The sequence below is a fragment of the Eptatretus burgeri genome, chromosome 10, assembly GCF_056783735.1.
Source record: "Eptatretus burgeri isolate ZD-2024b chromosome 10, Ebu_testis_v1, whole genome shotgun sequence".
In the NCBI taxonomy this organism is placed as follows: domain Eukaryota; kingdom Metazoa; phylum Chordata; class Myxini; order Myxiniformes; family Myxinidae; genus Eptatretus; species Eptatretus burgeri.
Window position 1 is genome coordinate 7,783,296 of NC_140970.1, and position 22,183 is coordinate 7,805,478.

General features: G+C 42.5%; 1 protein-coding gene and 1 pseudogene across 12 annotated transcripts in view; both read right to left on the reverse strand.

Annotated features, from left to right (window-relative positions):
* The window catches only part of REV1 (REV1 DNA directed polymerase), an 89,303-nt gene that overhangs the window by 55,683 nt on the left and 11,437 nt on the right, over window positions 1–22,183 (reverse strand). For 8 of the 12 annotated variants that reach the window (XR_015062184.1, XR_015062185.1, XM_085896992.1 and 5 more), the window contains 9 exons: window positions 20,472–20,797; window positions 20,152–20,241; window positions 19,398–19,556; window positions 17,373–17,483; window positions 15,391–15,523; window positions 13,568–13,696; window positions 12,283–12,437; window positions 11,871–11,990; window positions 1,292–1,512 (listed from right to left, as the gene is read on the reverse strand). Coding sequence is in view for 10 of the 12 variants with exons in the window: in XM_085896992.1 (XP_085753118.1) it covers window positions 1,292–1,512; window positions 11,871–11,990; window positions 12,283–12,437; window positions 13,568–13,696; window positions 15,391–15,523; window positions 17,373–17,483; window positions 19,398–19,556; window positions 20,152–20,241; window positions 20,472–20,797 (1,444 nt within the window). In the remaining 2 variants the exon portion in view is untranslated. The remainder of the gene's footprint in view (window positions 1–1,291; window positions 1,513–11,870; window positions 11,991–12,282; window positions 12,438–13,567; window positions 13,697–15,390; window positions 15,524–17,372; window positions 17,484–19,397; window positions 19,557–20,151; window positions 20,242–20,471; window positions 20,798–22,183) is intronic. The other 4 variants (XM_085896994.1, XM_085896993.1, XM_085896997.1 and 1 more) reach the window with 4 other exon arrangements.
* LOC147017914 (uncharacterized) lies at window positions 1,538–6,234 on the reverse strand (annotated as a pseudogene).

Genomic DNA, 22,183 nt, shown 5'->3' on the forward strand with positions numbered 1-22,183 from the left:
TATGGACGCTTTCAAAGCACCACAGACGGGTGTGGCGGTTCTGCAGGGGATTCACAAAGGACCACAGGATGGTGGCTCTGTATGCTGTGGATAAGTCTGGGATGGGGGGGGGGGAGGGAGCGGACACATGGAGAAACACTGCCCTCATCCAGTTGAACAGCCGATGGGGACCAGCCATGGGCAGACGTGAGAGGCAATAACAACCATTGTGAGCACATGCTTTCTCCCTCTCTCTCGCTTGCTCTCTGTGTCTCCCTCTCCCTCTCTCTGCTTCCATCGCTGGCCACACAGGGCTGTGAGAAGAGGCAGAAGGACATCGCCTTGCATGTGCAGTTATAACCATCGTCACCCCTGCACACCACCAACTTCGTGTCTGCCTCAAGCTCTCGCCTGCCCCATTGTTTCATGTGCAAGTCCAGGAATCGACGCCATAATTTGGTTTGTGCAATTTCATGTGCAAGTCCCAACTTGCATCTGTTGACTGCTTGGTTTGTCACATGCATTTATTCATCATGTCTTGTCTACCCTTATCCCTGTATTCTATTTTTCAATTAACCCCATTTTGACTTTAAGCAGTGTCTTCCCGCCTTTTTTCCTCCTGCACGTTGCACTGCCAGGTTCGACCTCGTTTGGGTGATCCTTTGAGAATCACAGTATTAAGTGAACTCAGTATTATGTACACCATTTCGGGATCCATGGATGGCTTTAAGCCAACTGGCTCAGAGTGGTCTGTGTTTGGACTACACCCAGTTGCCGCTTGGACATCAACTGATCGAATATTTTTGGGGGTTTGTGTCACTCACCCTCATTAGCATTCTCTTGCCCCTCTCATGGATTCTCCTAGCCCTAGCCAACGTTCCTCCAACCATTGCTTGCATTCCCCCCACCCCGTCAGGCCTAATTATTCTCCCTTGCCAAAGAGTATGGCCCTGAAACATGACAGGACTGCTTCCTTGTAACTCCCCCAAAACGTTGTTGCTCCTGTTCTGGAAATTGTAGAGCAGCTGGAAATGTTTCTTTCACACAAAGTTCCGAACTGCTTTGTGTCTTTCCCAAATTATTCTCTCATCCACTTTAACAGGCCCGAAACATCTCAAAGGTGGTGTCACTGTTTATGTTACACATTAACTCCTATTAACACCCTGACAAATGACAGGCAAAATATTCCTCTCCACAACCACCCAATGCTCAAATTACTTATCGTTCACTTAGCAATGATGACTCCCACAAAAAGCTGCACACATTAGAAAGAAGAATCTAATGTTGCATAAATGTCTTTTCACCTTCTCACCTGTTGGAACCTGATGCCATAGTTGACTTCGGCTGACACTGACTTGCGTTGCTTTTCAGGTTGTAAGGCTCGGTCATCCTGACCACGACAGGCACTGTACAGGTTGCGTCCTGTGCGTGGCCCAAACTCATGCTGCAGCCGATTAAGCGGAAGTGCTGCCAACTGCCCACAAGTTTCTGCACCTAGTGCATGCAACCGCATTGCCATCGAATGGCCTACACCTGCATACACAAACATTAATCAATTTGCAATGATCAAATCAATGAAAGGGTATGTTTCACAAGCATCATATGATGGGTACCACAACCACCTCGTGACCAAAAATAGAACTTTGATAAATTGTGCAATGAAGGGATAATAATGATTGATGTGGGTTCAAGTTGTACTTTTGTGAAAGTAAAAGGAAGTCAGGAGGCTCCGTGAACTCTGCAATTTAACTAACAGTAGAATCGTGACAACTTTTATGACAGCAAAGCAAAATAAAAATACTACTCGAGAGAAGATGAATAGGCAATTCAATAAATGTATAATGGGTGCAATATCGACAAAAATCAATCATAATCGTTGAATTTTTATTTTTTGCAATGGCATGGCTTAATTACTTCCACCACAGAAGATGGACGGAGGTTATGTATTCACCCGCTCGTCCGTTTGTTTGCCTGTGAGCAGGATATCTCAAAAGGTTATGGACGGATTCTGACGGAACTTGGTGGACATGTTCATTTTTGTCAAGCAGCCTCATGATGTTTCGTTTGCCATCACATAGCTTTTTGGTTTCTGTTGTTTTCTATCGCTTCCTCTATCTTTTGAGTGTTAAATTTCCTGATGTTTTCTCTCATTGGTTCACAAGTCAGTAAGTGACCACTATATTCGTTATGGGTGTGTGTGTGTCTGTCTGTCTGTCCGAGCATAGCTCCGTGAGTTTTGATCCGATCTTGATAAAATTAGGGTACGAGGTTTGTATCATGATCTAGTTGTGTTTTCCGGAGAATGGGCGTGCTATGCCCATTATGGGCAGAGCCACGCCCAAAAAGACGTGTTTTTAGGGGGTAGCCGGTTTCAAGTAACATCTTCTCGGAGGGGGTTTGTCAAATCTGGCAGGGGTTTCGGTATTTGGTTAGCCCAATGGCACCTGCATAGCCCCACGGAGCTCGATTTTTCATTTTCGTCCCAAGGTCACGAACTTCGAAAATGTCAAAAAAATCAATAAATTGGGCATCGAGGTCCTAGGATTTTCAATTGTTTCGAATGAAAGTTGGTATGCAAGTAGTGCTCTTCGAGTACTACATCTTTCATCATTTACGTTTTTCCCGATTCCCGCCAGTTTGCTCGTGACGTCCCCTCGAAGGTCAAAAAATTAAAAAGGCGAACCGTGTACATTGCTCGTGAACCATCGCCGTCTCCAGACTTGTCTTCTTTCTAATTGTTTTTCATGTTTCCACGTTATCCACATTTTGAATTCAATTTCCATTTCTTTTCGTTTCCCTTCTCTTTTTCATAAATTGTTTGGTGCTGTCTGAAATCTTGGATACCTGTTTCTTTCTTGCTTTACCTGCTGTCTTCAATGCATTTTCTTGAATTATATCATCTATCTGATTGTTTCATGTATCCAGGTCAGTGTCCTTTTCCTCCCGAAGTGCCTGGAACCGGTTTCCAAGCTCGATTCGGAATTCTTCTTTCTTAGCTTCAGGTTTTCTCGATCTGCTTTTCTGTGTCTTTCTCTCAACAGTTTCTGTCTCTCCAATCTGGTGTCAATCTTTATTTTGCAGAAAAACATCCTATGATCACTTCCTCTATTCACCTTGTTTAATACTTTCATTATTATTAGTAGAGGACCTGGCTTAGACATGTATGCACTTAATTTAAGAGAGGATAACTCAACTGTTTTAGGCTAATATGACCCCAAGGAACAACTTGGGATGTGTGCCAAAATCTCTATCCGGAACGAACAGCCCGAAAATGACCACGCCCTTTTTAAAATGACCACACCCTTTTCAAAATGACCACACCCTTTTTAAAATGACCACACCCTTTTTAAAATGACCACGCCCTTTTTAAAATGACCACACCCTTTTTAAAATGACCACGCCCTTTTTAAAATGACCACACCCTTTTTCAGCGAAAGTGCTACTTCTGACATAGCTGTATCTTCTAAACCGTTGGAGCTACAGATTTTCTGAGGTGCTCAAAATGTTCAGAATGGCCATGTTTATTTATTTATTTATTTAGGGGGGTCATAGAAGAGTGTAAAATTTCTAATTTGATATTTTTTATGAGAAAATGGCTAAAAACCGTTTTATTTACCATACATACTGGAATTGCCATATATTTATTAACTTAAACTTTCCGGACGGAGCAAAGTTAGAAGATTTGTGTCATCTACTAGAGTTGAACTGACAATTTGGAATTTGAACAATACAAGGGATTTTTTAAAAAGAAAGAAAGCGAGCATTTGATTAATATAAAGAAATTGTATTTTCAATCATTTACATACCATTATCAATGGAATGTTAACTTAAAATGAAAAATAAAAAAACAAAACTTATTACTTTAGTAGGCAGCAGTATCTGGAGAGCTTAAATGTTTCTAAGATCAGCAGGGAAATTGCCCAACCACCAACAATACAACTTTTAAAACCACATTAATACTGTTTATGTGTCACGTAAACCAGGGTCAGGAACATGAAGAGAAACACAACAGAGTCCAGGTATGAGGATGATGAGCAGTGTTCATTCAGTGATAGGGTTTTTACAACAATCACCTCCCTTGCATTTGCAGTACTTGCAACACTTGATCCCAGCTACCCTGCAGGAACACCCATTTTTGCGAGCACACTTGCCACATGTGCAGGGATTTGGCAGGCCTTTGGGTTTGGAGATCACAATCTCAGGGACTAATAAACTGCCCCTTCTTACAAACCCATAAGACTCGGCATTCATAATCAGGGTGGCATCTCTAAATGGGGCTTGGACCCACAGCTGCTGTTGGTAATAGCCTCTATGGATATGTTTCCTTGCATTAGTTGAGGTGCAAGTGGTTCTGTCAAAGTCCATCTTGAGGGCATTGCTATCAAATGCAGTGAGACGCAGGTCGTCAAATGTCTCCAGGTCTGTTGATGGTTTGAGACACTTGACCAAGAATGTCTCTGCCATCTGTATTGCACTTTCTGCTAGCTGGGGACAGTCAAAATTCAGGATCAGAGAGGAATTTCCTGGTTTGCGGAGAGCATTCAGGGCTGCAAGTTTAGTTGATATCTTGTTGGTTGTATCGCACCCAGTCAGCGCATGGAGTGCTGGGAGACACTTTGTGAGCTCATCTCCCAGTGATATGCAGATATCGTGGAGTGGTAATATTGATCTTTTCACTCCTGAGTTGCGGACGAGTCAAAGCTCTTGGAGGCCAAGATCTCTCCAATTGACTGTGATGTGGTACAACAGGCACACAAAGACATCTGTGTCACCTGATGACAGCGTCATGGATGTAGGTCCTGACCATGTGCAGGACTTAGAATGTCCTGCACATGGAACATCATCCTGTCATCAGCTTCCTCGTGTGTGCAGTTGAGCCGAGGGAATGGAAAAGCACACCCAGCTGACACCATCCATGCCTGTGGTGATATACCGAGGTATAGAGGTTTGGTTCCGTGGTAATTGGTGGTGAGCCACTCAACATAGAATGCCTGGAAAGCAGTTTTGCTGATGGAAGATGACCAAAAGTTCTCTAATACCACTGGAACATTTTGGTTTGGTGATATCACATCAAGGACAACCATTTCTTTTGACTTTCTTCTTCTCCCCCTCTCCATTCTCGATGCTGTCTTCTCTGTAAGCATCAAAAACGATATGGATCTCATCACAGTTGTGCCCAGCTTTGGTGACCATAGATGTCAAGGCAATAGCAAAGTCATGGAATGTCTTGACGGGCGGATCAAGCTTCTTTAAGGGGACCTTTCTCACCAAGGCCATGAAGTCGATAATGATGGCGTGGGTTTGTGGGGAGGTTTCTGGCCCTTTTTATCTATTAGTGGGCACAACTTCAGCAGCTCAGTCCCAACTTGTGATTTGGTACTCTTCCTCAAGTAACCATCTTCGTCAACCAAGAAGAATGCAGAGTTGGTGATCTCATGCTTGAGTAGCTCCTCAACAGTGAACCCCCGGTGACTCCCCTACTCAATAAACATGAGAGCTTTGATTGTCTCATCTTTGATATCTGCTTTGGGAGCCAATTTCAAGGTGGTATTAGGGGACTTAAACTTGATTTTGCTAATATTTGAGTGTATCGATATCGACCTATTTCTGAGTCGATCATCGATAAAATTAGCACAAGCAGTGCTGCCCTCCTTGATACAGCACAACAACTTGTCTACATTTACATTGGTCACAATTTCTCCAGTGAGAACATTCTTCAGTGCTACCTGGTCTTGTAGAGGACTGCATACCTTCAGGAGATACTCCTCTATGTCTTGCACCATCCCAACTATCTTAGTTGCAGTACTTGGGTTGAAGTCGTGGTGAAGTGAGAGTTCTCCTTCGACATCATCCTTCATCTTCAGGAGATCAACGTACTGGTCTTTTTTATGCTTGATAATTCTCTACAGAGCTACTGCTTCCTTCTTTCTGGTGACCCCAATTATCCCCCGACTCACTTTGGCAGGCCGATTGTTGCACTGCTCTCGCGCCTGGTCAAAGGGCACTCCACTACCTTTCTTGGTGGTGTTCATGACAAATCCACCATTCATGTAGGAGTTGTAGAGGAGTGGGAACTTTCCTTCAGTTGATAGCAGTCCTGGATGGATAAGTCGTTCTCTCTTTCTCTCTTTCTCTCTCTCTCTCTTTCTCTCTTTCTCTCTTTCTCTCTTTCTCTCTTTCTCTCTTTCTCTCTCTCTCTCTCTCTCTCTCTCTCTCTCTCTCTCTCTCTCTCTCTCTCTCTCTCTCTCTCTCTCTCTCTCTCTCTCTCTCTCTCTCTCTCTCTCTCTCTCTCTCTCTCTCTCTCTCTCTCTCTCTCTCTCTCTCTCTCTCTCTCTCTCTCTCTCTCTCTCTCTCTCTCTCTCTCTCTCTCTCTCTCTCTCTCTCTCTCTCTCTCTCTCTCTCTCTCTCTCTCTCTCTCTCTCTCTCTCTCTCTCTCTCTCTCTCTCTCTCTCTCTCTCTCTCTCTCTCTCTCTCTCTCTCTCTCTCTCTCTCTCTCTCTCTCTCTCTCTCTCTCTCTCTCTCTCTCTCTCTCTCTCTCTCTCTCTCTCTCTCTCTCTCTCTCTCTCTCTCTCTCTCTCTCTCTCTCTCTCTCTCTCTCTCTCTCTCTCTCTCTCTCTCTCTCTCTCTCTCTCTCTCTCTCTCTCTCTCTCTTTCTCTCTTTCTCTCTTTCTCTCTTTCTCTCTCTCTCTCTCTCTCTCTCTCTCTCTCTCTCTCTCTCTCTCTCTCTCTCTCTCTCCAGATCTTGGAGCACTGGTACTATGAATAAATCAAAAGCAGGCTGAGTGAGTGATAATAGGGTGCATAGAGTGATCGACAATGGGGTACATAGATTTTTTAAATGGCGTGGTCATTTTCGGGCTGTTCGTCCCGGATAGAGATTCTGGCACAAATCCCAAGTTGTTCCTTGGGGTCATATTAGCCTAAAACAGTTGAGTTATCCTCTCCTAAATTAAGTGCATACACGTCTAAGCCAGGTCCTAGACTATCTGGACAATGTTTAATTTGTTTGTTAAAGATTAACTCGATCTCGTTTTTTGTTTGTCCATCTGGACTTTTCTTAACTCTTCATACATTTTGTCTACCTCTTCGTCTCCACGTGCTAATGTAGGGGGATACACCTGGATATTTTTTGTTGCTGTATTTCTTATTTAGTTTCAGTGTAATCTGTGCCAGTCTCTCATTGATACCTTTGACTTCAGTCATGTGCTTTATCCATTTCTTATAGATCATGAATCCTACTCCCACCAAGCTTCTGTTGTCCATACCGATGTGGTAAAAATTATGTCCACTCTTTAGCTCAGCAAATATTTCCCCTGCCTTCGAACTTCACTCAGTCCTATTACGTCCCAGTCTACTCCTTCAAGTTCTTCCTCATGCTCCAATAATTAGTTGGTCGTCTCCTCGTAGAGATCTACCGTTGTATGTGGCAACTCTTAGGTTCTAGCGATGGCCTGTATGAACCCAAGGAGTTCTTAGCAACCTCTAATGCTTGTGTGGTTGAGCCACCATGTTTGTCCAGGGCTTCGGAACTGCTGGGGACTGGAGGCCATTGATTCTGGTGTACTCATCATGCTGGCTGAGGCTGACCCCTCCACGCTGGCCTTGTGTGAGTTGGAAGAGAGCTTTGTATTTCAGAGATCCATCTCCCAGACTAACTGCCTTACTGGGCTGGGAACGTAGTCCGTCCACAAGTAGCAATCACTGCTGAGTTTGATGGATGGCCGATGGCTCTTAAGTGAGCTCATACACCCTTTAATGGATCTTGTTTTTTGTTCCATCAGTGTGCCCAGCCACCCTCCTCACCAGTATCCAAATGAAAACTAGTGGAGTAGACTGTTTATTAACCGACAACTCGATCCAGAAAACAGCTAAAGCACAAATGATACCAAAGTGACACCGACAACGACATCATGGGTTTCTTTCTTTCATAGCCATAATTTGCATAAACACAATTAAAAACAAGAAAAACAGCAATCAGAGATTGCAGACCCTTGCCAGGACTTTTTTGTGTGGTGTGTTTTGTGTGGCATTTATGTACTGGTGTGTTATGTAATTAATAAGAGGCATAATTAAAACTGCCACTTTATAATTGTTGTGATGACCGGGTACCAAGACGTCCTGCTTTGATTGGACACCTGACCCTAACCGATGACTTTTCTAAATTATTATTATTCAATTGAATTCAGAATGGGATTAAAATAAATTCAATTCAAATTAAACGGAAAACCAAATGGGTAAAGTCCTGCATTGGAGTAATCAGAAGAAACCCAAACAAACAAAAAGCAAAGATGAAGTCATCAGGAGGAACCTGGATAGGATTCACATTTCAGCTGCTACTACTTTACCCTCCAACCCATCCAGGTACAGCCAAGCGAGCCTTATTCAAAATAAATAAATCACAATAAAAAAATTCTGGCAACCAGACCACGCATCTGCTCGAGTTTAAATTTAAAACCTGTATTTACCATCATTACTAGATCATAATTGTGAAGTTTCACGTCAATTGATTAAACAGTTCCAGAGAAAACATCATTTAATCTTTTTCTTCAATCCAATATGGCTGCCAAACCATGTGACCTATCAATTATTCCTTAACAAACTTGTACATCCACGGCTTGGGGAACATGTGTGTGAAGTTTCCCCTCGATCTGTCCAGCTGTTCTGGAGAAGAAGATTTTTTATAGGTTTGAGGGTAAATCCAATATGGCTGCCCAACCATGTAACCTATGATGTCATGTGTGTGAACTTCTTGTTCCTCGTGGATAGGCGGTCACACGTATAAAGTTTTTCCTCGATCTATTTAGCTACCTCAGAGAAGAAGATTTTTTAAGGTTTGAAAAATACATATACATATAGATGGCTGCCGAATCACATGACCGATGACGTCAATTTTATTTATTTTATTTTTTTCGATGGACCATTTTATCTCGAGATGACCCTCCAAAATGTTCATACTGGTCAGATGTAGCGTTCTACATATGCAATGACATCATAACGAAGACACCTCTGACATCATTTTTTTATTATTACACCTATTCCCCACGAGGAGTACTTGCGTGTGCCAAGTTTCAATTTTTGACTTGGTGCGGGTTCAGAGATACAGAGGTCCAAAGTTTTCCCGTTTTCCCAACATGGCTGCCACACCACGTGACCTATTAAGTCATATTTATAATTAAAACATTACACATGCGTCGATGCTCCTCTGGTGCAAATTTCAACTCAATCCAACAAGCAGTTGTGGAGAAAAATGCTAAAGTTCTGTGCAGACAGACAAACAGACAGACAAGCCAGTAGGCGGCGATGGGTCGCCGAGCATGGAAACTATAAGATATAGAGCATAATGTATGTCATATAGCAGATAGGGAATCACCTTAAGATTATGCATATCAAATCTCATCCAGTTCTATCTACTGATAACTACTCGGTATCCATTTGAATGAAAAGTACCGAAAATGTGGTTTGAAATCGGAAATCCCCAAAGTTCGAGGGGGTGCTGTGGGTGAACAAAGATATAAATCGAAAATCCGGCTCGATCGTTTGTGCACAATGTATTCCAGACGATTAGTGTGAATTTTCATGACCGTCCGACCATAACCCGAGGAGGAGTAGCATTTGGCACGAAGGCACCTCCAGCTCTCGCATATTATCGATTTTTGCAATAATTGACCTTTGACCCCTGACCAAAGCGAAATCGGTCAATATGTCGTGAGGCAAAGTTGTAGTACTCATTGAGTACCATGAACCTGCAAAGTTTCCTTCGTATCGATGCACTCACCTGGTCGCTAGGGGGCCTTAAATTTTTGCCAATTTTCACGCATACCCTAATTGTAAGGTGCGCTGCGGGTAAAGTATTCCATATATCACAAAAACCGGAATATATTTGATAGAGCATCACCTGTAGATCATTCCTGCCAAATTTCATAACCCTACGTGGGATAATGGCTTTCGGAATTGATTTTGCGTGAACGGTACCAATTTTGAAGGTTTTTCGGTTGTTGCTAGGGAACCAAAGCGTCCCTAGCAACCATCACAAATTCCACAGCACTCGGTCATAAGAGGTATCTACCACCCGAGTTTGGTCAAAATCCGCGCACGTTTACTACCAATTATGCTGATGACAAACGAACAAACTGCACTGCGATTCTGAACTTTATTTTGCCGGTTATTGTTGAATATTAAAATGAGGGATTAAATTTACGAATAAAAAAATAAATAAAAAATAAAAAAAACTTGATCATCACCATTTTCCGAACGTTTTTGCAAGTCTTGCCAAATGCATTTTTGAACCTGAAAAGGGCAACTTTCATTATAATGTATTCACACTCGCATAAAAGCCCATCAAAATGATGGGTTGGAATTATTTTAAATTGGAATATCCAAGAAGACTGGAAGGTTATGATGTTTCGTAGCAAGAATCGTTGTATTAAAAAACACTACATGTACAAATGTGACCCTATTTTCTATATCTTCTGGGACGTTTCATTTAAACGGTCCAGCCTCGTGAGCGTGCCAGTCTGAAGCCTTGGATGAGCGTCAGGAGTACTGATATCTTCTTTATTTACGAGACATACTGTGAATGTAAATGAACACTCATTTTGCTCTACAAGCATTGTTCATCCCATGCAGGGAATTTCACCTCCCTGCGCTTTGTATTTATTGTTATTTTTTAAAACGCATCTGTACACCACCGTTGATGCTCGGTTGCAAGTCACCTTCGAAATTTCCAATAGAAGAGACGTAATTACTCTTTTATTACCTCCGCCACCGAAGATGAAAGAGGTTATGTTTTCATCCCTTTCTGTCTGTTTGTCTGCCTCTCTTTGTGTACAGGATATCTCAAAAAGTTGTGCACGGATCTGGATGAAATTTTGTGGACAAGTTCGGTGTGTGACAAAGACAAACTGCTTAGATTTTGGTGAAGATCCGGATCCGACTACTAGAATTTTTAAAGTGATTCTTCACCATTGAGAGATGAGGCCAAAAACGATTTATAGCACGATATCTCAAAAAGTTGTGGACTGATTCGGACGAAATCTGGTTGGACAGGTTTGGTATGATGCAAGGACAAATTGATTTGATTTTGGTGAAAATCCGGATGCGGATCCGATACTTTTTTAAGTGATTCAGCGAAACCGATATACAACACGATATTTCAAAAATGTATTGGGCCCGATATGTTATCGTGGATCAGGCATTACGTCGCGGAGGTGTGCTCTCCACCGAGTGCCCTTCTAGTTTCCACATATTTCTGAGTCTCTTCCATCATGTCATTTTTCTGTTTTGACTAATGTTCATTTATTTATCAAAAGTATCTTTGTTCTCAGCTTTAAATTGACATTAGAATTTCAACAACACATTTAAGAATGTTGTCATTGTCAATGTTCTGCTTATATGCGATAATTTGCTTAATGGTTTTATTCCATGTTCTCAAGTTGTTTGCATCTGAGTTGTCAATGGAAAAAAAAATATGGTGAGTAAGATGAGTAGAATCAAGACAGTCAAGCAAGAAATAACACTGATATTGAGTGAGATTGAAAGTGAGGTTGACTGGAACGTGAGAAGGCAGGAAAGAGTGCAAGTACCCGTGCCAGACTGCATATTCGTAACGCCTTGGTTTACTTTTGCCCAATTCTATTCAACTACTATCCATTCTTTTATTATTTCATGGATTTCTTTATATAAATACCTTGCCTCTCACCATGATTCAAAAAAAACCCACACGTTTCTTTGCTGTTACTTGACATAACTCGATGTAGCAATTGTATTGTGTAACAAGTGTTATCTGAAAGAGTGAAGTTTTAGCTTTTCTGCAATCACCAACTGAGGTTAGAAGTAAGAAAGCTGACAATGGTTGTGTTATGTAAAACCAATGTCAGTGTCAGCATGTTTACCTGGAAGACAGGTGACTGGTTCATCCTGCAGAACCTCCATCGCGTTCGTCGCCCGGATATGGACAAACCCATCAGGCTTGGCTTTGCGAGTGGCAATTTTAGCAAGGAGAATATTTGGACCTTAAAAGGACAGCTCAGTTTACAAACTCATTAATGTCCCAATGAACAAAATAGTATACATGAGAATATGGTTGTAAAATATCACGATGCAATGGAGGAGTACAAATCAAATGCACTGAGCAGATGTTAACACAAGCAAAAAAAACCCATCAAAGAACACACGCACACACAACCTGTTCATTGGAATACTGGAACATCTGTTGTTGTTTTTCCACTGAAAATGTAACCAACAGCAGCAGCTCAGATATCATGGGTACTTCTTGTGCTCAAGTTTTAAAATATACCATCTCACCCATGCCCACAGATGCTGCACAGCCTGTTTGTGACATAATCTCCACGCGCACTTGTTGTGCCAGCTCCTCTGGCGAAGCTTGTGTCTTGATCAGCACTTCCGTGGCATCCACCAAGGCCTCATCACAGCTCACCGCTTCAATCTCTTTTGTGAAGCTACAAATGGCAAACACGCACTTTGCAAGCCTTGCATATAATTATTAACAACAAAGTGGTAATAAACATCTTTTTTTTTTAAAAAAAAAACAGGAAACTTTTATAACGCAATCATGTCACAGCATTGAAGTCTTGGTTCCGGCAAGGAGTTAACAAAGTGACGTCAATGTTTCACCAATTGATATCAGATGGGGGAAAGAATGTATACTTTAATGAACACAAAATCTACCTTTCACATCATGCTGCAAATATTCTTCTTGAATGAAACTAAAACTTTTTTTTTCTTTTTTCTCCAAAGAAGCAATGATCCTCATTTACAATGACAATAACTCACCTTGATCCGACATAAATAATACACACAACGCATTGTAGCACTTGGCTTTGCACCAGCTCTGCCTCCCCTTACGCTTTTGTAAACTGCACCCTATTTCACTTTCTGTGCCCACCATCTCCTCCCCTTGCCTTCGCTCCACCAACCTCTCCTGCTGTTCCCTGTGTTACATTGTGTCCTGATTTGTTCTTTGTCATGCCCCGACATTCGCAGCATTTTTCAGGAACATACCCTCCCGCGAATAGCGGGGTCCGACAGTACATACCCAGAAAACTTCCTTATTTTAGGATGACAACAAACCTTTGTAAATACATTGCAGACAAATTATGAATTACACACGCACACACACACACAAACACACACACACACACCATTTTCATATAAAGTTGTTCCTCACAATAATCATAATCAACGAATACTCAAATACTAACGGAAACTAAAGAAGAAAGTAAAGAATAATATTGAAGAACGAATACAAACAAATTTTTTTTTAAGCTTACGGAATTACAAATTGTGTTTACATATCTCTCTTCTATCTCCTCTCCCTGTAGAGCACACTCTTTGGCAGTCAGATCCTGCCATCCCGAATCTTAGAATCGACAAACTTACTTGAAGTCTTACATCGAAGCACTGCACTCATTCGGCTTCAAAGATTATAATGGGATTGAGTGCATTCAAGCCTGCAAGTTGGAGATGGCTTAGAAAGTATCGACAAGGAGTGCAAACCTTCAGGCTGCAAAGTTAGATGCAGTACACTTCATACAAAAGTGTTTAACATATTGACAAGCAGCATGGTTACCTGGCTAGCGTGTGGTATAAGCTCAGCGCCACCTTCTTGTAAGCCTTAAAGTTGTACGGGACTGCTTGTAATTCCGGGCAGATTTGCTTGGCCTTGCCAAAAAACATGCCATTCTTCACACCAGCCTGCCTGTTCCGTCGACCAGGGCAATGTAAGGGGTTCAACAGGAGATAGAACAATTCAGTAATTGAAAACATTATCTATCTATAATTCCAGCAGTGTGTGTGTGTGTGTGTGTGTGTGTGTGTGTGTGTGTGTGTGTGTGTGTGTGTGTGTGTGTGTGTGTGTGTGTGTGTGTGTGTGTGTGTGTGTGTGTGTGTGTGTGTGTGACCGCTGTTACTTGACAACCACTGGTCTGATCGCATTGAAACTTGCCAGGTATATTGCTGGGGACCTGAGGATGTGCCTTTTCAAGGTTTGATATTAATCGGACAAGTGCTTCCCAAGTTATGGCCATTTATTTACCAACCAATGAAAGGACACGTTGCTGCGTTGGCGTGGCTGCGTAGGCGTGGCTGCGTAGGCGTGGCTGCGTAGGCGTGGCTGCGTAGGCCGGTGCGCGGCCGGCCGACGATGACGTCACGTGCCATGCCGGTTACGATGGGGATTGATGCCTTAGTTACTGTGGCGTAGGAGTGGCAATGGTCAATGGCAGCGAATGTCACGGCAAGCAAAGACAGGGAGGTAAACTTGATTTTCATTTTGATTTTAATTAACTCTGTGTGTGTAAGTATCACAGCAGTTGTTACTTCAATACAAGCGATAATTCGTGGAATGCATGTGAACATTCCGTACGGGCACGCACCACTTCCGGATAGTGATGACTTACTGTATTTGAATAATTTCTCGATTTCTTATACGCATTTATAGATAAACACAATGCCCCAATCCAGTCGTCGTTTTCGAGAGCAAAGGAACGGCCTGTGTGGTTGTTTGAAAGTTTTATTTTGTTTGTTTTTTGGGGGGGTTTGCACATACAGCCACGCATACGGGGCACGCGAGAGCAAAGGAACGGCCTGTGTGGTTGTTTGAAAGTTTTATTTTGTTTGTTTTTTGGGGGGGTTTGCACGTACAGCCACGCATGCAGGGGCACGCGAGAGAAAAGGAACGGCCTGTGTGGTTGTTGTTTCTGGCTCGCGGTTTGAAAGTTTTTTGTTTTTTTTGCACGTACGGCCACGTACTAGTATTATGAGAATAACAGTCGCCGAAGGCCATCCCAGAAATTCTCTCTCCAAATAATGCTTCAAGTGAAATATGAAGATCACAAAAAGTAGAAGTGTTTAGTTTCATTATTTGCAGTTACGTCCAGCAAATATAAAATTTCTCACACAATTTATTGTTTCGAGAATTAAAATAATGCCACATATTAACAAGGATGTGGCTTCCGGAAGGAACAAGAAAGCTTCAATGAGTAAAAAAAAAATGCACAAATATATTCTTCAATAGTTCCGAACACTTGTTTGCACATGAGAATCACACAGAACAAAACAGACAGCGTTCAGGCAGGCCTTCTATCAGATGATATGAGGACGGTGTCACTGCTGAAAATGAAGTTAAACTCTTAACATCAAAAACAAAAATTGTCCCATCTCACCTCACCCCTACACACCCCATTACTGGTCAGTGCTGTCCCTTTTCCCCTCCACCAGTGTTATCCTTGTGCTAAGTTCCACCTCTGCAACGCTTTGGTCGACCATAATATCAAAGGACCATAATATCACAGACAAATATGAGACGTCTGCAGCTCACCCCGATATTGTACTATACATCTCACAAAACTATTACTTTCACATGCAAATGCGAAGACGAACATTCTGACCAACCTTGCCTCGTAACTGCAGGAAGCTATCTCTGCCATGGACAATGCAAAGGAGTCCAAGCCTTTTTCAACATCCTTATCAGATGAACTTCCTGCATCTCCATGCAGATCTTCCCTTGTGGCAATCTGAGCAAGACCTGTAATGGTGCAGCGGGTATAAAAAGAAACATATACATACATACATACATACATACATACATACATATATATATATATATATATATATATATATATATATATATATATATATATATATATATATATATATAGTGCTTCGCAGATGGGAATACTTAGGAGGGGGGGAGAAGGGGGAGAGAAAGAGGGGTGGAGGAGAGGGAAAGGGGGTAGGGTGAGTGGAGGTGGGAAAAGAGAGGAGGGGAGCGAGGAGGGGTGAGGGAAGGGAAGACACTGAGAGGAAGGGAAGGCAAACGTGCTGTGGAGCGTTAATTACGATTCATAATGTCTCATCAAAATGATTCTGCATAGAATAACAGTGAAGATGGAAACAAAATAATGTCTGAAATCCATTTTCTACCGGTTATACTATTAACATCAGCGAGAGACAAACACCGCCCGGAAATGTCCGGAGATTCAAACACCACACGGACGCACCTAGAGCCAAGCTGTCCAGAGACAAACTCCCATCCAGACACGTCTGAAGATAAACACGTCCGGTCATGTTCAGAGACAGACACCGCTTGGACGCGTCCGGAGCCCAGCTCTCCAGAGACAAACACCGGTCGGACAGATCCGGAGAAACTCCGGTCCGGACACATCCAGAGACAAACACCGCCAGACACGTCTGGAGACAAACACTGCCGGACGCGTCCGGAGACAACCAGAGGTGGACGCATCTGGAGACAAACACCGCTTGGACGCGTCTGCAGCCAAGCTCTCCGGAGACAAACACTGGGTGGACACGTCTGGAGACAAACTCCCGTCCGGATATAAACACCGCTCGGACATGTTCAGAGACAGACACCGCTTGGACGCGTCTGGAGCCAAGCTCTCCAGAGACAAACACCGGTCGGACACTTCCGAAGACAAACTCCCGTCCGGCCACATCCGGAGACAAACTCCCATCCAGACAAAAGCACCACCCGGACACGTCCGGAGACAAACACCGCCGGACGCGTCCGGAGGCAAATTCCCGTCTAAAGACAAACCTCTGACCGGACACGGCCGAAAACAAACTCCCATCCAGACATGCCCGAAGACAAAGTCCCGCTCGGACACGTCTGGAGACAAACACAGCCCGGACATGTCCAGAGACAAACTCCCGTCCAGAAATAAACACGACTTGGACGCGTCCAGAGCCAAGCTGTCCCGAAACAAACACCGGTCGGACACGTCTGGAGACAAACTTCCATCCGGACATAAACACCACTTGGACGCGTCCGGAGCCAAGCTTTCCCGAGACATACACCGGTTGGACATGTCTGGAGACAAACTCCCGTCTGAACACGTCCAAAGACAAACTCCTGTCCGAACGTGTCCAGAGACAAACTCCCGTCTGAACGTAAACACCGCCGGACGTGACCGAAGCCAAACACAGCCGGGATGTGTCCGGAGACAAACACCGCCCGGACGTAACCACCCTCCAGACACATCAAGACACAGAGTGAGAGAGGTGGGGGAGGAGGGTGCTGCACTGTATTGGGAGGGGGCATATAATATATAGCAAGGATGGGACAAAGAGAGAGAGAGGGAGAGGGAGAGGGAGAGGGAGAGGGAGAGAGGGAGAGAGGGAGAGAGGGAGAGAGGGAGAGAGGGAGAGAGGGAGAGAGAGAGAGAGAGAGAGAGAGAGTGAGAGAGAGAGAGAGAGAGACAGAGAGAGACAGAGAGAGAGAGAGGGAGAGGGAGGGGGAGAGGGAGAGGGAGAGGGAGAGGGAGAGACATGTGGGAGTTAGCAGAGATAATGTTATGCTTTATGAAACACACACACTCACTCACTGCCCTCCTTTGTATGCAAGAGCTGGATCTTACCTTTGGCTTGTGCTTTCATGGTGTAATAATAAGACTCGTACTCTGGGTTTGCCTCAGGCAATACATGCGACATGCCATGGCCTCGTGCGTGTGTCACAGCCACAGGTTTACCTGGAATACAGAATCCATTAAAATGTTTTTTTCTTAACTCAGCAATATTCACAGTCAGATAAATACAAGCTGAACTGGTGTGAGACTACAATTTGATGGAAATGGTCTTTCATGAAATGCCTTTGTCAGTACTGCCAAGACCACAACTGGGTCCAATAAGACATTATGGAGTTCAGCTAATAAAAAGTACAAATATGACAAGATACCCATGTATTTACAATGCAGCACGAACAAACACAAAACACACACATGCAGCGTTCAAAAAGTCCTTGGAACGGAATGCTCACAAATAATACGTTAAGACACAACAAGTTTTATTTTCAGTCCTACGATTTCAATGCCATTTCTACATTTGCCTGAACCCTCACTGTCTATACCTGGAAGCAGAGATTGACTCGAGTCAGTGACTTGGACTCCACTGAAGACTTGACTTGAGACTTGTTGACAATGACGATGAATGGATGAACACTATATCAAAAACTAGAGGGGGAGCACACGGTAGAGTGCAAAACCTCCGCCGCCAATACTGCTAGGTCACTCAAGTGAACCTGATATCCTATTCATTCAATTTGACGTCGACAGTGCTCACAGAGTTATAGTTTGCAACTTTCCCTTTTACTTTTTAACTTTTACATACTCAATTCATTCGTCATAACTAGATTCCTTGAGACAGAAATTGATTTTACATGGGTATATCCACCTGCAGTTCCAAAATCAGCCGCAATTATAATTTTGACATGTTTTTTTGTTGTTGGAAATAACTTATAACATGTAGAAATGCAAAAAAAAATCGAAATTTTGTTGAAAAAAAAATTTGCAAAATTTTTTTTCTCTAAGAATTTTTTTTTGGGGGGGGGGGGTTGGAAATCACTTAAAACATGTAGAAATGCTAAAAAAAAATTCAAATATTTTTCTAATTGGCCGCCATAGCGGCCATACTGGATTTTGGATCAAGTCCAAAATCTAATGACATGATCCTTGGACCAGACCTAACCCCCCCCCCCCACCAAGTTTCGTCGAAATCAGTCGAGGAGTTTTTCCGTAATACTGCTCACAAACAAACAAACAAACAGAAAGGGGTGAAAACAGTAACCTCCGATCATCGATGGTGGAGGTTAATCAATATATCTCAGTGATGTGTTTGTGACTAATTTTCATTCGACGTCTGGAAGGATGCGATTATATTTATAAACAACGACCGCCGGAGTCGCGTGCCAAAGGGAGCACAAACTGAGTAAATAGATCGCACCGAGCTCAGAAGAGGTATTAATCAGGTATCAACCAGGTATTAATCAGAAAACTTCCATATTCAGAGTGGAATCACCAAGATTAATGACATGCAAAAGATTGACTCCGGTCACCGAGTTTCATTTCTGATTGTAAACCATTATGGTCACCAAATGTAACCATTACACCACCGAGTCTGATCATCGAGCTTGAATTAAAACAATTAAAAACTTTGTCATTTATTTTAGAGTAAACGTGCCAAAAAAAAATAAATCATCAGGCTCATATAAACAACCAGCTCAAGACTCATGTGAACCTTTTGAGTATTAAAGGCTTACACGTAACCAAGGTCCATGACGATGGCATTACGACATGACACTTGGCTCAGGTGACTTGTTGGCATCTCCGCCTGGAAGGATAATAATCTAAAGGTACGCACACTCGGCACCAAGCTGTCTAGCCTGGATTCAAATCTCGGCCAAGCTATATACGTACGTAAATTGTCATCTTGATATTTTGCATTTTCCCTCCACCCCATCCCCCTCACCCCTCCCCCATTCCAAATGTCCCCATCCCCCTCCCTTTTATCTTGTTCTTCACCATGCCTTTTCATAATTTCATCCCTCGAACCTGCTGTTGGTGTGTTCCATTTATCACACCGGCATCTCCCGAAAATCATTGACATACTGTAAATGACCTCTCGGATGTTCCAGAAAACTCTCTCTTCCTTTTTGCAGATGACTCCACATTGCGTCGTGTAGTACCAAATCCCTCTGTTCAGCAGACAGCAGCTGAATGAATCTCTCAAACTGTCTCTGTCTCTCTCGATCTGGAGGTGCTTCGATTCTGGTGCGACAAATGGAATACATATAGACAAGCAGATGACCCAGTTACACTGGGCTGTTGTCAGGGAATAAGTTACCAATAGAGTATGGAATATTTATGGAGTTTGCTAGGAATGTCCTATATTTCTTGCACATCACCAACTGTTAAGAATTCTTAGGTTTCTCGGTGAAGTAAATCGACGGAAAGGTAATTATACGTCAGAATGAATTGCATTTATAGTTTGTTATATTATTTTATATTTCCGGTAGGTGCGCGAACCAACGACTCTGAGCCTATAAACCACCAGTGTGTTCAAGAAAAATGCACATAACTCGAAACTGCGTGAACATCAACATGTTTAAAGCACTGCGTGCACTGTCCGAACCCAAGAGCTCTTACACGAGGTATCGTCCTGCATTATACGTGCTGTGGTTACGACGTTTAGCCCATTCATACACAATCAGGCAAGTTGTATTTATAAACAGATCAAAGATAGATCGATAGATAGTATATACTATAGACAGATAGATAGATCGATAGATAGTATATACTATAGATAGATAGATGCATCAGGTCTCATTTTTGTAACTTTTTTCACAAAATTAATTTTATCCACCTCTTAGTTCGGGCCGATGCAGCAGTGCAACAGAAACGAAGAAGCAGTCCATATCCACATGCATGATGACAGGCTCACTGTACACCTCACCTGTGGAGCAAACATTGACTATAAAAAAGTGTATTTCTTTCAACCATTTCCACGAACTATGACTCATATCTGTAGAGCATTTTACACTCTTTCCAAATATGAAGTGCAACTGAGTTGGGTCATGCAAATGTTAAGTTTACAATAGATATGCAATTAATGCCAAATGGTTCCTTGATGAATTCAGAAATATAAATGCATGATCATACTAACCCACCGATGTACAAACATACCCGTTTCATATGTACCCTTTGCATCTCGGCTGCAGGCAAGTATCCGAAGGTGCTCCCTTCCAGGGAAGACTCCATTGCAGTGACGACGAAGCTCCCCGACGAGAGCATCAAACTCGGAGCGCCACGTTGCAATATGGTGGAGGCGAGAATGTGAATAAAACTCGGAGATGAAATCTGGATTGCCAGACCATGCAGCCTGGTGGGATTTCTCAGAGCTGCCAGCCACAGATGGGTTACTCTTTCCAGGTGTCAGGGTTTGGTCTGTCATTATTCGCTCTGATGTCATATCACCTCCAGGAACCCTGTTCACATCTTCAATACTTGAGCTTCAAATAAATATCAATTTTTAAAAATAAAAATAAAAAACACACAATGAAAGCACACCATAAGTAATCTCATCTGATTTTCATTTGTCCTTATTGTTGTAAAAGCAAATTTAGCAATCAAACTAACAAGGTAGAAGCAAATTGAGCAATCTTAGATTCCATTTGATGGAAATACATTTTCATTTCATAGTTATAGTAATATCCAGTACATTTAACAAAACTTTGTTGCAGTAAAATAATAAAAGTCAAGTTGTTTTACAGAAAAGATAAAAGCATTGCTTGATTCAAATGACAACCTTCATTTATTTGATCTTGCCCCAAATAAAATCTGGAGGGTTGGAGAAAACGTAAAACATTACGAGTTGGAGTTATATTGATACACAGCGCTCCTCTAACTCCACCTCTGTCACAATCTCCAATAAAGATTTTTCTGAGTGTATGGGTGAGGCAAACCTAAAACCCATTCATCAACACCCGTACAATACCTCGAGAGACGCATATCCAATCTGGAAATGCCATGGTGACAAAAAATATTTTGCCAAGAAGGTCAACTAACGATCCCGGTGGGCTCGGGTGAGAGGGGGAGGATTGAGCAGAGGCGGGTACTTTTACACGAGTTTTAAAGCATTTGGAGGGATTTTCAACTATAACTTCACAATAACAAAACACAAACTACCATTATATTCCTCACAAGAAAAATAAAGGTGAGAAAAAGGTCGGGCTTTTGAGAGAACCTCATGTATAGAGTGATCAGCGTTAGGGGGACGGGAGGCCACACAAAAACTAAGGAGTTCAGAGAACAGGTTACACCGCACAGTGTTCAGGTATATGTCAATTGAAATAATAGTGGTTTTAAAGTTTGTCAAAAAAAACATTCTAGAAGTTTAGCGCTATTGAAGCACTTTTATACACAACCTTATTTAACATGCTCAAGTACGACAAAACTTGTTCGTGGAAGCGTTAAGAAGGTGATTTGTGCTCCACAATGTTCAAGTGTACAATTCAATAATTAAACTAGAACGGAACTCGGAACGGAACCTCCACCACGCTGAATAGTTTACGTTTTGTATCCCACTGATGGCCCAGATCTGGATCTGGACCTTAACCAAAATCGAATCGGCTTGTTCTTGTCGCCAAACGAACTCATCCACCTCGTTTCATCCAAATCAGTCCGCAACTTTTTGAGATTTCGTGCTATATATCGTTTTTAGCCCGATCTCTCAATGGTGAAGAATCGGTGAGTATATTCAAAAAATTATTGGATTCGGATCTTCACCAAAATCAAATCAACTTGTCCTTGTCACACACCCAACGTGTCCACCAAGTTTTGTCTAAATCCGTCCGCAACTTTTTGAGATATCGTGCAATATATCATTTTTAGCCCGA